Here is a 16,378-nt window from a genome sequence, read left to right on the forward strand (position 1 = left end):
GTTCCTGCTGTGACTCAAATGTGGCTATAAAGTTAATAAAGGTAACCCCGAGTTTAGTCTGCTGATAATTATCCGAAAACTTGATAGCTGTCGGTGATTTTTAATCAGAGGTCTCGAATTCAAATTTCAGATATGAAGTCGTTTTTGTTATGAAATATTTTATTCTTCAATGTAAAATTTCTAAATGTGAATTCACATTTAATCGAACTTCAATACAAATATTAAATACCAAATAAGAAAGAGTAAAACATCTAGTACCCCTGAACTATGGTCAAATTTGATACGACACACTCCAACTTCACGGGGTCTTATTAAATCCCTGAATTAAATTTTAGCGTATTTTGTCAACCTTTTTAGCTGATATGGCCCCATTTTATGTAATAAAGATCCCACGCTAGTACAAAAAAGTGACAAAAATACACTAAAATTGAATGAGGAGGTGGGGGAGTTAATTGGATCCCTGTAAAGTTGGGTGTGTTGTAATAATTTTGACCATAATTTGGAGATACTGAATGCTTTTATCTCAATAAAAAATGAAAAAGAATTTCACAATAATTGTGAATGATATAGGATAAAGTGAGAATTGGATCAAAATAGTGTCAAATAAGGGACAATTTCAATAAATGGGTTTGTCAGATTTTTCATGATCAAAATCGTGAAAACGCATGGACATAGAGCACCTTCATTGTGCAATTTTCACGTTAAAAAACAAACGGACGTTAAATATATTTACACTGAAGGTGCTCTACTTGCACGAGTTTTCAGTGAATCTTTTACATTTTCAGGAAATGCTCATTGATAGTCATGAGCCTTCTGTGAATTTTACATTTTAAAAGAAAGACTCATTTCCTTCAATGCACCTTCAACATAAATTTTATTATCTCAAAATCTGAAAAAAAACTGTCATCGATTGAATTGATGGGACAAGAGAAGACCATTCTTTCACACACTAGAGACTCATCTTTACAATGCACCTTCAGTCAAATTACAAAAACACCTTTGAGAGTTTTCTCCAAAAAATAATTCTTTATCTTCACTTCATCTCAACTTTACAACATCTCTATCTTTACCCGAGGTCTTCATTCTTCATCTCAATAAAATATATTTACATTGAAGGTACTCTACTCTCACGAGTTTTCAGTAAATTTTTTACATTTTAAAGAAAGACACATTAATCGTCATGAGCCTTTTGTGAAATTTACTGTTCAAGAATCTGAAAAAGGTTGTCATTTTCTGAATTGATGGGATAATAGGGGATAACTTGGGGATAACTTTTTCATACCCTAAAAACTCATGGACAACAATACACTTTCCACCAAATTAAAAATACACTCTTATGCAGAGTGTCTTCAAAATTATTTTTTGTCCCTCATATATACATACATCCTCTTCATTGTCATGTATATTACTAAATTCACAAAAAATTGTCATGTATATTACTAAATTCACAAAAACAATTGTACTTTTCCGTTGATGTATCCTTCAATCTGAATTGGAGTAAAAAGGTTAGTAATTTTTTCTTAGTATATTGCTCTCCCTATTGAGTAAATAATTTATTAATAACTAAAGTTATTTTTTCAAGTTTAAAAATGTCGAATGAGCGTCATGTTAAAATTACATTGTATTGGGGCGGCGATGTCATATATGAATCTGATACAGTTAGATATAGTTGCAGTGCTCATGCAGTTGTTAAACTTCCACTAAATGTTGAGTATGATTGGCTAGTTAGAAACTTACATATTAGAATGAAAACTAATCCAAATGAAATAAGGCTTGTTATTTCGGGTAGATGGTCATTTTTAACTGTGCAGGATAATGCTCGTTATTCTGAAATTTTCATACTTGATAATGAGTCTTTGCAAATGTTTATGGTGGCACCTGATACGGTGCGTTATATGATGAATATTGATTTGTTGGAGATGTTTATTAAAACAGAAGCATTAGATGTTGAACCTACAGATTACAAATGACCCCCAAAGCATTACAAGTTTACAAAGAGGCTATAAACTTTTGGCACGCCAAATCTTTACCAACCTCGCAACCCATTGTGAGTTTTTCATTGAGAATTACTGGAGTAAAGAATTGACACTTCCTGTTATACCCATTACCATATACAACCAACCAATGGATGTGACACTTTAACAGCAGGTTAATCCAACAAACATTTCTCAACTTTAAACATAAGACAACAAAAACGAAAATATTTAGCAGGTATGAGAGGTAGAAGACTCTATTGACAGCTATATAAAATTCTTTTATGATCTTGTAAGTTGTAATGTAAAGTGGGATTTTACTAATAATATCACATAACTTTATGGCCTACCAGAACTTACGTAAGGAAGCTGAAAGTAAAGCATAATTATGCAGATAATTATAAGGTAGTGTTGTACCAAAATTTCGTGTCTGCCCACAAAACTCTGATAACTTTGTCTAAATTGATGAGCGATTATTGGTCAAATGACGAGTAATCGTGTTATACCACTGCACATATTCATTGTCATATTCAAGACAATCAGGCTCAGCATTGCGATTTCGTCTATCTCTCTTGATTTCAACCTATTTAATAAAGAAATGATGCCAATTAAAGTTAGTTCTACCTCTCCGATTCAACTGAAAATGTTTGGGATCACACAATATTCTACTCGAAATATTTTGAATCAACCCAAACTGACATAGTACCCTTTTTGGATAGTGCCACTCGACTGTATCCCAAGCTATTACGGGTACAATAACATGGTATTTTTGTAATTTGACTGAAAGTGCGTTGTAACGATGAGTCTTTAGTATGTGAAAAAATGGTCTTCTATTGTCCCATTAATTCAGACGATAACGGTCTTTTCAGATTTTGAGATAATAAAATTTATGTTGAAGGTGCATTGAAGGAAATAAGTCTTTCTTCAAAAACGTAAAATTCACAGAAGGCTCATGACTATCAATGAGCCTTTCCTTGAAATGTAAAAGATTCACTGAAGTCTCGTGAAAGTAGAGCACCTTCAGTGTAATATATTTAACGTCGTCTATTTTTTTAATGTGAAAATTGCATACTGAAGGTGCTCTATGTCTATGCGTTTTCACTATTTTGGTCATGAAAAATCTGACAAACCCATTTATTGAAATTGTCCCTTATTTGACACTATTTTGATCCAATTCTCGGATAAAGTTATTCGTATAAAATATTGTACATAATTTTAAAAGTCATCCTCCTAGATACCTTATCTATAGTAGCGGAATCAGAACTTGAAATTTATACACATTTAGAAATTGTTATCGTATCTATAACTCGTCTGGCTTAGTTGCATAATATGCCATTAGGTATTTATATGTTTTTACTGTAAATACAGAATCTAAACAAAAGTTATTGATTTTTTCGGAACTTGTACTAAGACTTTGTAGTCGTTTGGCCATGAAAACTACTTTTTTCCGGAGTTGGAGTTGGAGTTGAAGATGAAGTTTGAGTTGGAGTTGTGTTTGACCATGTCTTTTTGAATTTTTTTTTTAGACTTTTGAAAAATCTTTTTTAAATATGATTTTATGCCCTCAACTTTTAAAAATTATCAAAATCACTCAACTACTAACATACAACCAAATATTCAGAAAATAATTTATATGTCTTCAATTGATAAAATAATTAACAACAAACTAATTATTATGATTGTTATTCTTCTAAATTTGAATAAAAATATCACAAGCACGATTTAAATAAGTTTATCTAACCATAATCGATTGAATAGAAAAAATATATTTTGATGAATATGATTGATGGATATAAATATATTTTATATATTCTTAAATTTGTTGATGAAAATTCTTAATTACTTTCACTTGAATTAATTATTTTATTGAATTTGGTCTTTTTAAAAAAATTTACGGATGAATTATTTCTTAATAGATTAGTGCTAATTTTTTGAGAACAAATTTTTGTTAAGCTAATTACCATACTCGTCTCTGTTCAAAATCCATAAAACCAAAATAAGGTAATCGTCAATATGGATCGTTACGCTATGTTTGATATGCGATTTTACTGACCACTTTTTAATAATTTATTAAAATCATCATAGCCATTATATGACATATATAGAAAATTACAATGGCAAGAAAAAAATATTAAATTTTTCATTTTTAAATAACATAATGTACTAGGTCTTATATTTCTATAATATAGTTCATTCAAAATAAAAGTTGATATATTTCCGCCATAGATTGCCATTTATTAGTTTTTCCTTTACGTTAGTAAATTTTGGTTAAAAGAAAAAAAAAGCGATTATAATATCTGTAATAATTAAAAATGATGTTGTACCATAGAAAACAAAATAATTTGTTTCTTCGTGGTTGGTTGTAGTTATAAGAGGGGTTTGTGTAAAGATTTAAAGATTGAGGTTATATGTAATAATGAAAGTTGAAAATGAAAGTGGAAAATTGTGAAAACAACAAAAAGTTATTTTCACTTTTTGAAATCCAACTCCGGAATAATTTTTTGAATTTTCATGACCAAACACCATAGTTTTCGAAAAAACGAAAAAAAAAATCAGAAAAAAGGAAAAAGATTCCATGACCAAACACTATTTTGTTAGATTGAATGGATTGGCCTAGACTCATTGTTTAACCCATCATGGCCCAACACATCTCGACTATGTGATTTTTGGACATGTTAATGATCAATTCATTTTGACATGTTCAAATTCAATTAAACCGTCTCAGCCAGTTAACGCAAGATGCTTTATGCATCGAAGTGTGTTTTTAAATTCTTTTTCATTCTGAAAAGTACAAAATTTGTGTAAGGGTAAAAGTTCAGTTATTGAAGACAATAATTGAAGTAGGAAGAAGTTACACATACACAATCAAAAGTACTTTCTTCCCATGTGCTATAAGATAATGTTACCCTTTTCTTCTGATTTTCTTTTACTTTCTTACTGACATTGTCTACTTATTGTCATGAAAGTGACTTCACATAATAGATGCTAAACCTTGACTCAAAGTAAAGATAACAGACCTATCTTTGCTTCTTTCTATCTAGTACCTAAGTTGTCTTATATAGCGTCTTATGTGTATTATGTCACGTAACAAATATCAAATATAGTCTCAAAGTAAACACAACTTATGATGTCCTACATGACAATTCGCGTCTTATGTGTATTATGCCACGTAACAGATGTCAAACGTTGTCTCAAGTAAAAACAACTTATAATGTCCTACGTAACAATTCGCATCTTGTATATATTATGCCATGGAACAAATGTCAAACCTTGTCTCAAAGTAAAGAAAACATATCTATCTTTAGTTTTTTCTTGCTAGTGCTAGTATAGTTTGTGATTACTTTTTCATTTTGCTTACTTTCTTATGTCATTGTATGTACAATTCGCTTACTAAGTGACGACTTATGTGTATTATGCCACGTAACAGATGTCAAATCTTGTCTCAAAGTAAAGACAACATACCTATCTTTACTTCTTTCTATGTAGTACTAGAACTACTATGGATTGTGCTTTACTTTTTCATTTTGCTTACTTTCTTATGTCATCCTATGTAGCAATTCGCGTAGTACACGACATTTTATGTGTATTATATCACATAACAGATGTCAAACTTCGTTTCAAAGTAAAAACAACATATCTATCTTTACTTCTTTCTAGTATAATAGTACTAGTATGGATTGTGACTTACTTTTTCATTTTGCCTACTTTCTTATATTGTCCTATGTAGCAATTCGCATCCTATGTAACGTCTTAGGTGTATAATGCCGCGTAACAGATGTCAAACCTTGTCTCGAAGTAAAAACAACATATCTATCTTTACTTTTCGAGTATACTAGTGCTAGTATAGTTTGTGATTTAACTTTTCTTTATGCTTACTTTCTTAAGTCATTCTACGTGGCAATTCGCGTCCTAAGTGTCATTTTATGCATGTGTACGAAATTACAAAATTCTCAAAAATGGTAACCACAATACAACAACAACATGAGCCGCGTAACTTTACAAGTGGGGTCTGGAGACATGGGATGTAGGCATACCTTACCATTAACTTTATAGTTCATTGAATCACTTACACCTATATATTGAAAGAGTCTTGATATAAATAATACATCCATAACCAAAGTAAAAGAATGACAAAAAAATATTCTGATTACAGAGTTTGGCACTTGTTGCCATAACTAGAAAATCTGAGAAATACAACAATTAAGTAAAAAACAAAACCAAAAAAAAAACAAAACATTTCACACAACTAAACAAAACACGAGAAATAAAAATAAAAAAATCTATCTATTTGCTAAATCCATCTGCTATTTTTCTGCTTCAATGTTGCGCCTTTTCGTCTATTTATGTTCTCCTTCTTGACTCCGAAGAAAATTCTTCGGAGTCTGGAGATTGTTCTGCATTAACATGGATGATTTTTCTTGAAATAACCATCCGAAATGTTGCAGTGAAAGTACTTGATGTAACTTATATTGTGTGTAGACGATGAAATAAACAATGCTGCTGGTGCTGGTGCTGGTGCGGGCGCTACTAAGAGGGCACTATGGTTCCAACGTAGCCGAATCCAGCAATGGTAAAGGTTATGACTTGGAGAAATACGTAGACGAAGTACTGACGCTTTCCATATAAGACATCATATAAACCACAGAAGAAAAGGAACACTGCAAATCCCAGTTCTTGTGGAAGTATTCTGTACAAAGAACGATTTGACTGTCAGCGTTAGGCGGATGGATGGATACACGTTGCTTTACGCTAGTGCAATGTACATATATATATGTGAAACGTATACACAAAGTAGCGCGATGGAAGTTTCCTTACCGGTCTCCAAATAGAGGTCCACGGGCTTTCTTGACAGGTTTCGCCGCCTTGTCCTTGTTCTTGAGAGCGTCACCTAGTTTCTCGGTGACAACCCATTCGTTAGCCCTCTTAGCTTCGAGCAAACCAATGAATGTAGCCTTGGTACGATGATAAGCCATAACGTTCTCAAAGAGAATCCAATAGAACAGTAAATGAATCGACCTACAAAAGACACACGCAGATTAGAATGTTGAACAACAACAACAACAAAAAACCCAGTGTGTTCCCACAAAGTGGGTACTGGGGGATTAGAATGTTGAAATGGGACACGAAAAGTGTGGACTTGCTAGGATATGTTGTAAGTATACCTTGGCGTTCCGACTGAGTTGAGAGTGGTGATAATGCAAGGGATGTAAATGGCAGCCCATATAGGGACTTCGACTTCAGGAACTAAAAGTGTCAATGGAAGAACGACGCAAAAGAAGAAGAATGTAACCATGTGAGCGATGATCTTCCTGACGAAAAAGAAGCTGTAGATCACATAAAACTTCTTCCAAACGTTCACTCTCTGCGAAAGCAAAAACAAGATTTTGTTAACGACATTGTAACATCGACAGACTGTGTTGCTCAGACACTTTAGAGATGCCAACGAGTGTGTGTTGGATCCAACACTGGTACGACAGCACTGTTGACTTGTTCTAAAGTTGAATGTAACAATATAGTAACACCAACAGACTGTGTTGCTCGGACTCCTTAGAAATACCAACGAGTGTGTGGACACCAGCATTGTTAACTTGTTCTCGAGTTGAATGTAACAATATAGCAACAACACCAACCACAATAGTGCATCTTTCGGCTACTGTAGGTGTCGGATTCTCCAAAAGTAGTGCATTTTTGGATACTTTTGGAGGATCCAACAAGGACGTGACAACATTTTCAGAAAGTCCAAGAGATATAATATAGTCCACAATAGTGCATCTTTGGCTAGTGCGGATGTCGGATACTCCAAAACTAATATATTTTGGGCTACTTTTGAAGGATCCAACAGGGGTGTGACGACATTTTCAGAAAGTTCGAGCAACATAAGTCCAGAGTAGCGCATTTTTTGCCACAGTGGGTGTCGGATACTCCAAGAGTAGTGCATTTCTGGCTACTTTTAGAGGATCCAACAGAAGTGTTACAACATCTCTAGAGAATCCGAGCAACATAAGCCTAGAGTAGCGCATTTTTGGCCACAGTGGGTTTCTGGCTACTTTTGAAGGATCCGACAGAAGTGTTACGACATCTCTGGAGAATCCGAGCAACATAAGCCCAGAGTAGCACATATTTGTCTACAGTGGGTGTCGGATACTCCAAAAGTACTGCAATTTTTGGCTACTTTTGAAGGATCTGACAGCGGTATTACAACATTTCTGGAGAGTCCGAGAAACATAAGCCCAGAATAGCGCATTTTTAGCTACAGTGAGTGTCGGATACTCCAAAAGTAGTGCATTTTCAACTATTTTTATAGGATCCAACAGAGGCGTTACACAACATTTCTTGAGAGTCCAAGCGACATAGCCCACAATAGTGCATTTTTGGCTACTGTGGATGTTGGATACTCCAAAAGCAACGTACTTTTGGCTACTTTTGAAGAATACGACAGGAGTGTGACAACATTTTTGGAGGGTTCGAGACAGACAACTGACCTTGTTCCTGACAATTTCCACCACCATTTTCCTGAACAAATTCGCGGGGCCACACGACCATCGATGCTGTTGAAATCGGAACGCTTTGAAAGTACTTGGAAGTTCACTTTTCACCTAAAGAGTAAGAAAAAACAAAACCAACAAAGAAATTCCAACATACATTACGACCAGAAGATTCAAAAGTGTTTTTCCTCTACTTCCCAAAACTTCGCGCGTAAAGTCAAAATCAGACAAATAGATTAAATACCTGGAGGTCACCAAGGTAAACAAACTTCCATCCTTTCAGACTAGCTCTAACAGCTAGGTCCATATCTTCAACAGTTGTTCTGTCCTTCCATCCACCAGCTTCATTAATGGCTGCTATTCTCCATATACCACCAGTTCCTACCAAAATTTTAACGTATAAAATTAAGATATTTTAGTCCTGATTAGATTAATTTCTTCTAATGGTGTTGTCAAAGATCAACTATTTTATTATACTGTTTGAAAATGTCGTCTCAATCGCGTCAAATATTCTGAAAATTCACTACCTTTGATGGATATAACGTGCATCGATTAGACTATCCATGAATGTTGTCACATCAATATCAGAGCCTCCAAACATTCACTACTTTTGAAGGATATAATGTGCATCAATTAGACTATCCAAGAATGTTGTCACATCGGTATCAGAGCCTCCAAACTACTTACTTTTTTTTTTAAGAATCTGACGTACGCTTGGTGACATTTTTAAAAAAGTCAAAAGCAACATACATAATTGTTACGTCCCATCAACATATATGAAGTACATTCGTGAATCAAGATTTAAACAATCGAAAAGAAATAACCTAAAAGTTTTTGCCTTTCGAAATTAAACTATAGTAAATAAGCTCCATTTATAATCATTTCTTCATGAAAATGTTTTTTTTTTTTTTTTTTTCAAAAATTGACACCATTAATTTATGTAATCATTTTTTTAAAAATTATATTATTATTTAAACAAAAAATCTGACTAAACATGTGAGATACTGCTACAAAATTAAAGTTTCAATTAATAAAGGTTCAGAATTTTAACTATAGATGTAAGTGAAAAAGCATGTGGGTAGCAGCTTGATTCTTGCATAGCTACATTAATTAGTTGTAGTGCATTTTTTTTTTTAATTCGATACAAATGTAACGATATTTTTAAAAAATCCAAGCAATGTAACTTTTAATAACCAATATTATAAAAATAATTAATTAATTTTTTTTTTAATAACTTACCATTGAAACCAAAGAATGCATGAGTAGATGAACCAACTTCTTGCTCCACTGTAAAATGGTAATCTAATGACATCTCTTGCATTCTTGTCAATAAACATTCATTTGCATTGACTGCAATAAAATAAAATAAAATAATAAGTTCAATATTTTTTTAATATTATAATAAAAATGAATAAATATATAAATAAGAGATTGGACATTAACTTTATAATACAATAATGAAATTATTTAGATTCCAACATTGCATTATAATTCCAGCTGTTATTATTGTTCCCTTCAATAATGGAACCAATCATAGAATAACAATAATAACAATTACACCTCCATTCCAAAATTCACAAAATATATATATATATATATATATATATATATATAATATGATTGTAAGTATATATTTCAAAATTCACAATATTTAAATTCCAACTCAACAGTGCAACAACAACATATTCAGCAGAATCCTATAAGCAGAATTTTAGATATTATATATTTTGATTCGCCACTAATCATATTATTTCGATCGAACGTAGACGTAATCTATGTTGCTCGGACTCTTCAAAAATATCAGGAAGCGCGTGTCGAATTCTTTCAGAGTAGTATATATTTAGAGAATCAGACACGAATACGACATCAAAAGTGAAGAGTCCGCTCAACTTAGGACGTAATGCATAAGTTGTTAAGTTCAGATGAACTCGTAAAACTTTAGCTCGACCATTATACGTGTTGAAAAGTTGACTAAATACGTCAATTAACGTATTCCAACCAATTTCAAACTCATAAAATTTAAATCCTCGCTAGTATCGAATAATTAATAAATCACAAAAAAATAATAAAAATAAAAGTAAATAGTAAGTGAAGTGTCGGTAGAGTAAAGTAGGGGAACAGAAGGGACACGTGGAACTGACACAGTGGAGGTCCACCAAGTGGACCCTGAGGTTCTGTACAGAGCATAATAGCACGTGGAGCCAATGAAAATGACCATTCTACCCATCCTATTTTTATCTTAACTTACTGTTGACCGTTACATATATAAATAGTAAAAAAAAAAAAGAAGAAATAGTAAATTCCAATTTCACCCACGTTGTTTTACTAAATGACAAAATTACCCCGTTTTGTCTTCCAATTTTTCGCCGTTGACCGCGGGGGAATTACACTAAAGGGACAGGGTAATAACGTCATTACACACCCACCGTTAATGACGGTAACTGTGAATGCATGCAAACTTGGTCAAAATCAAAATTACTCTCGACAGTTTGATGCACAAAGTATTTTGCGTTCATGCAGAAATCAGAAATAGACGGCATTCTAAGGTGTGATATAGATAGTTTAATCCCTGCTTTCACGACTTGAGCTGGTGAACTACAGCACAACAACAACAACAACATCAACCGTGTAGTCTCTGGGGAAGTAAAGTGTAAGCAAATCTTATCTCAGGCGGCATTCTAAGAGGCGTGATATAGATAGTCTATCCCTGGTTTCACGACTCGAGTTGGTGAACTACAACACAACAACAACAACAACAACAACAACATCGACATGATTAATTTTTTGTATTATTAATTGATGGGGTCCTTATTTTTGGCTGATAGTCTATTTTTGTACTAAGAAAAACTTTAATAAATCATCATGATGTAAAACTATAGAATATGAAACTCATTACACCTTATAATGACTTAATTTTGATTGATAGTTATATGTACCAAACAACTCACATTCAATCTTCATGGCTATACCCAAACAAGTACAACTTTAGACAAACACATTTAAGTTATATACAATGACAACGTAACGATATTTTTACCCTGTCAATAAATTTCAACCTTATACATTAGGTTATAATTACACTATTTTATAAAACCCAACGAAGGCAATAAAAAAGAGATAGTGCAATAAAACTAGCTATATATGTTTTTGCTTTGATGTCAGAATAATTACTCGTAATAGAAGTAGAATTTTTACAAAGCAAAATATAAAGAAGTAGATATATGAAAAATATAAGAATATATATACTACATAAACTAGTCTCTTATACCTCTAAATTATCTTATAAATAACTTAATATTGTTATAAAATAATTTTTATATTGTGATTTTTTTATTATCTAAGCCCGTGATGTACGGTATTTAGTCAATAAAAAATTAAAAAAACTCCCGTGACTAATGGACTCTTCTTGGGACCCACAAAAAATAATGCAAAAAAACTTTCCACAAAAAAAAAAAAAAAAAAGACACAATAACTTTACCTTTTTTTTTTTTTATATAATAATTAATTAATGTGAATCTTCTTAAATAGCATTAATAGGTCCACCGACACTTTCCTATACCAACACATAAATGCAAATTAAATGATCAAAATCAAATTACGTCTCAATCTCAAACCAGTTAAAAATAACGGTACGAACTATTCATGTCATACCAAATTTCCACCGACCCTAAACAAGTGCGATTAATCAGCTTCATCTCAATCTTAAACAAGTTAAAAATAATGCTACGAGAAATTGAGGTCTTACCGAATCTCCAGCGACCTTGAACGAGGGCGATTTTTGGGTTGTGTATAAGGAACGGGATCGATCGACGTAGAAAATCCGGTTCGGGTCGAAAATCGGCATCGAAAATTACAACGTATTCACAATCTTTCACATAATTATGCTTTAATCCTTCTTTAAGTGCACCAGCTTTGTATCCACCTCTTGTTTCTCTAATTTGATACGTTATATTAAGTCCTTTACTTGCCCATCTTAAGCATTCTGTCTCAACCATATCCTAAAAAAAAAAAAAACAATAAATGTTTCATCAATTGGAATTTATAACATTAATAACAAAATAGAAAACAATAATTGTTGTATTAATTACATAGAAAATAATTTCGGTTTTAGTAGGTGAATAATATTTGCAATAAGAGCTCCAGATACTGAAACGAATATCGAACGTTAAAAATATAGGGAAAAGGGTGTGAAAGATATTTATACTTTGGCGAAATTTGCAGTTACGCATCCTGAACTTTGCGGGGGTCTATTACACCCTAAACTATTTTTTATCGTATTTAACTGACATATATTTGTACCTTGGACTACTGCGTGTATTTCACGCGTTGACTATGTGGTTCAAGTGGGCAAGTATATGCTAGTTAAATGCGGTAAAAAATAGTATAGGAGGGTCATGCGTAACTACAAATTTTGAACATTTTTCCCAAAAATATAAAGAGTTGAAAGAATATATAGGAAGAAGTGTAAATAAATAAACATTATATGATTACAAAGATCAAGGTAGAAAAAATATTTTTTTTTGTGATTTAGAGAATAATTTTAATTGATGTGTGAGCTTTTAAGTGTAGTACAATGTGCTAGATTGATTGTACTTTGCAATGATTATGATGCTAAAAAATTATTAAAAAGAATTGAAAAGGTATTTAAGGTGCTGTTTGGCTTACCTTAACAATAGGATCAGTAGAGTCATCAAGAACTTGAATCACAAGGCGATCGGACGGCCACGAAAGGTTACACGCAGCTCCAATTGAGATCTTATATACCTATACCAAACACGCCATAAGAATTTCATCAATAAAAATCTTTTTTTATTCATTTTCATCCGATGTTCGGTATCCGCGTTAGATTTCGATTTCGAATTCCAATTTGCATATAAAAATCATTAAAAAAAAAAGAAGAAAAAGTAGATTTTTTCTTCATTTCGAGGCTCGAACCTTCAATTAGCAACTCATAAGACGCGAGATCTTTACTAAAAGGGATCCTACTCATTCCGCCAGCGACATAAAGTTAAAAACAACAAACAACTTCAAACAAACTAAGCAAATCTCTCAACCTTTTTCCTACCAATCAAGAACCTAAGACACCCCACACACACAAAACACACAAGTGGGGTCTGAAAAGATAAAACATATACCGACCTTACCCTTCCTCATGAAGATAGAGGAACTGTTTCCGAAAAATCATTAGCTCAAATGCAGCAAATTCAAATAAAGAGAAAGAAGACAACAAGTGAAAACACACAAACACAATGATGACTCAAGAAACTAAAACACACATAATGTTGAATCAATAAACTAAAACACACACAATAATGAATCAAGAAACTAAAAAACACACACAATGTAAAGAATGGAGAATTCTCTTACCTCTTTTTCATTGAAAATGGGAATTTGAACAAGAACTTTAGGAAAAAACACACAATGATGAATCAAGAAACTAAAACACACACTAAACACACACACACAATGATGAATCAAGAAACTAAAACACACACAATGTAAAGAATGGAAAATTCCCTTACCTCTTTTTTAATTGAAAATGGGAATTTGAAGAAGAACTTTAGGAAAACACACACAATGATGAATCAAGAAACAAAAACACACACAAAAAAAAACACACAAAATGTAAAGAATGGAGAATTCTCTTACCTCTTTTTCATTGAACATGGGAATTTGAACAAGAACTTTAGGAAAATACACACAATGATGAATCAAGAAACTAAAACACACACACAAAACTCACACAAAATGATGAAAGAACCAAGAATTCCCTTACCTCTTTTTCATTGAACATGGGAATTTGAACAAGAACTTTAGGAAAACCTCCACTTCCAATTTCCAAATCATCATCATCCATTGGTTCCCATTTATACCTTTTATCTGGCTTCTTCATAAAAACTTTAACAAGAATAATAACTATTCCCATATATAACCTCTCAATAAATAACATCAATTCCATTACAATGCAAATGTACACTGCAACTTTCAACATTGGTACTAACAATGGTGCTTTCAATACTTCCCACATCATACCTATTTGCCCCCCTATATCTCCTATCGTCGCTTGAACAGTCGATATATCTCCCATTATGTTCTATATAACTCGTTAAATTATACTGAACTGATAGTGTAAAAATTATAATAATAATACTGCTCCGTTCTGCTCGATAGGTCGATACGTTATCGATCGTCGGGGAGACACAGGAGCAGTATTAAGACATTGGTATAGAAGGAATAAAAAAAAAAATAGTGTGTGTGTAGAGAGTGTGAGTGTAGAATGAGTAAATTGATAGAGAGAGAGTTATAAGAGGGGGAGTTATATAGTCAATTTTTGGACTTAATTTGGACTTTTTCTAATTTTAATAATGACCCTTCAACTTTTTTTTTTTTTTTTTTTAATACAACTGGATTTGAGGAAATGAGAAAATATTGTGTATTTAAATACTAATTAATTAGAGGCCCCAATTGGACTGAATAATTCAAGATCTAAATGAGTGGAAAAAGAATCCAAATTTGAGAAAATAAAGGAGAAATAAAAGGGAACTCTTTTACTTGTATCTAGGGTTGGTTTTTTTTTTTTTTTTTTTTTCTTCTATAAGAAGCATAATATTGTAATTAAAATTAGGTGTAATAAATTGAACAATTTTTTTTTACCGTTAAAGTGTTTTTTTTTTTTTGGATAGTCTTAAAGAGGCATTTAAATGAATTAAATATATACGTTGTAATTATTGTTTTTACATAATTGTCATTAGATTCTCAATGATGAATCACAATAATTAATAATATATCTAGTAAATTTCACAAGTGAATCGAAACACTAAAATTTGATATGATAGTTAAGATCAGAATTTCCAAGCATCGGATAGTCTTAAAATCCATTTAAATGAATTAAATATATCTGTTGTAATTGTTGTTTTTACATAATTGTCATTAGATTCTGATGAATCACAACAACAACATATCCAATAAATCTCATGAGTGAATCGAAATACGAGAATTTGATATGATAGTAAAGATCAGAATTTCCAAACATATGAGTCTATCTTGATATGATACTCATTTTTCACTTATATCTTTCTTTAAATGGTTGCATAAATATACATAAATGTCAATAATTAATGTGAAAAATCTTCATGATACACTTTGTAAAGAATATTCTAAGATGAAAAAAATCACTCAATGCTACAATAACCAAATCTTGAAGATCTATATAATATAACTAGAGATCTATGGCAACTAAGGTGTATAGTAGCTAGTGTAACATATATTGTAAAATGTTTGGTCAATTATTGCATATGCCCCATTGATGGGCAGATCTTGAGTTTTTGGACCTATCATGTATACTTCTAGTTCTTGTCCTCATAGAAAATAAACTAAAAAATTATTAAAAAAAAAAATCTTCAATATGATGCACGAAGCATTCTGCGTTCATGTAACGTTCGGGAAAGAGTTAGAATTCGAATTTAATAGTATTTGCTCATAGTAGCGGATTCAGAATTTAGAAGTCGTGGGTGTCCCGGAGGTCCGAACACACATATCGACGCCGAAAGCTTTAAAGCACTCATCTATCTTCTTGGTTTACTAAGTGTTTTTCTCTCATATCAAGTTTAATACATTTTTTTGATACAATTATATTTAGTCCGCATCGAATTTAACTGGCGCCGGAGCACCTAAAAACATATTGACGTCGAAAGTTTTAAAACACTCATCTATCTTTTTGGTTTACTGGGTGCTTTTCTAAGTCTTATATCAAATCTATTATATTTTTTATACAATTATACCTAATCCGCATCGAATTTAACTGGTGCTGGAGCACCTAAAAATTAGCCTTAGATCCGCCCCTGTTTGCTCATATTTTTAGAAAACCCTAAAAATTCGAGATTGTTATACAAATTCATAAACATCATTTTGAGAGTAGAC

The 16,378-nt window shown here is 32.2% G+C and overlaps 1 protein-coding gene across 2 annotated transcripts; it reads right to left on the reverse strand.

The window, feature by feature from the left end:
* Window positions 1–5,987: 5,987 nt before the first annotated feature.
* LOC107847767 (glucomannan 4-beta-mannosyltransferase 2-like) lies at window positions 5,988–14,546 on the reverse strand. Of its 2 annotated transcripts, none has more exons than XM_016692246.2 (9): window positions 14,108–14,167; window positions 13,124–13,222; window positions 12,204–12,456; window positions 9,698–9,808; window positions 8,703–8,839; window positions 8,456–8,569; window positions 7,136–7,335; window positions 6,789–6,989; window positions 5,988–6,660 (listed from the first exon to the last, which is right to left on the reverse strand). In XM_016692246.2, exons 1-9 carry the CDS (start codon window positions 14,123–14,125, stop codon window positions 6,501–6,503), a joined length of 1,293 nt encoding a protein of 430 aa, XP_016547732.1. In that variant the 5' UTR covers window positions 14,126–14,167; the 3' UTR covers window positions 5,988–6,500.
* Window positions 14,547–16,378: the final 1,832 nt, after the last annotated feature.

This window comes from Capsicum annuum, chromosome 11, assembly GCF_002878395.1.
Source record: "Capsicum annuum cultivar UCD-10X-F1 chromosome 11, UCD10Xv1.1, whole genome shotgun sequence".
Taxonomy (NCBI): domain Eukaryota; kingdom Viridiplantae; phylum Streptophyta; class Magnoliopsida; order Solanales; family Solanaceae; genus Capsicum; species Capsicum annuum.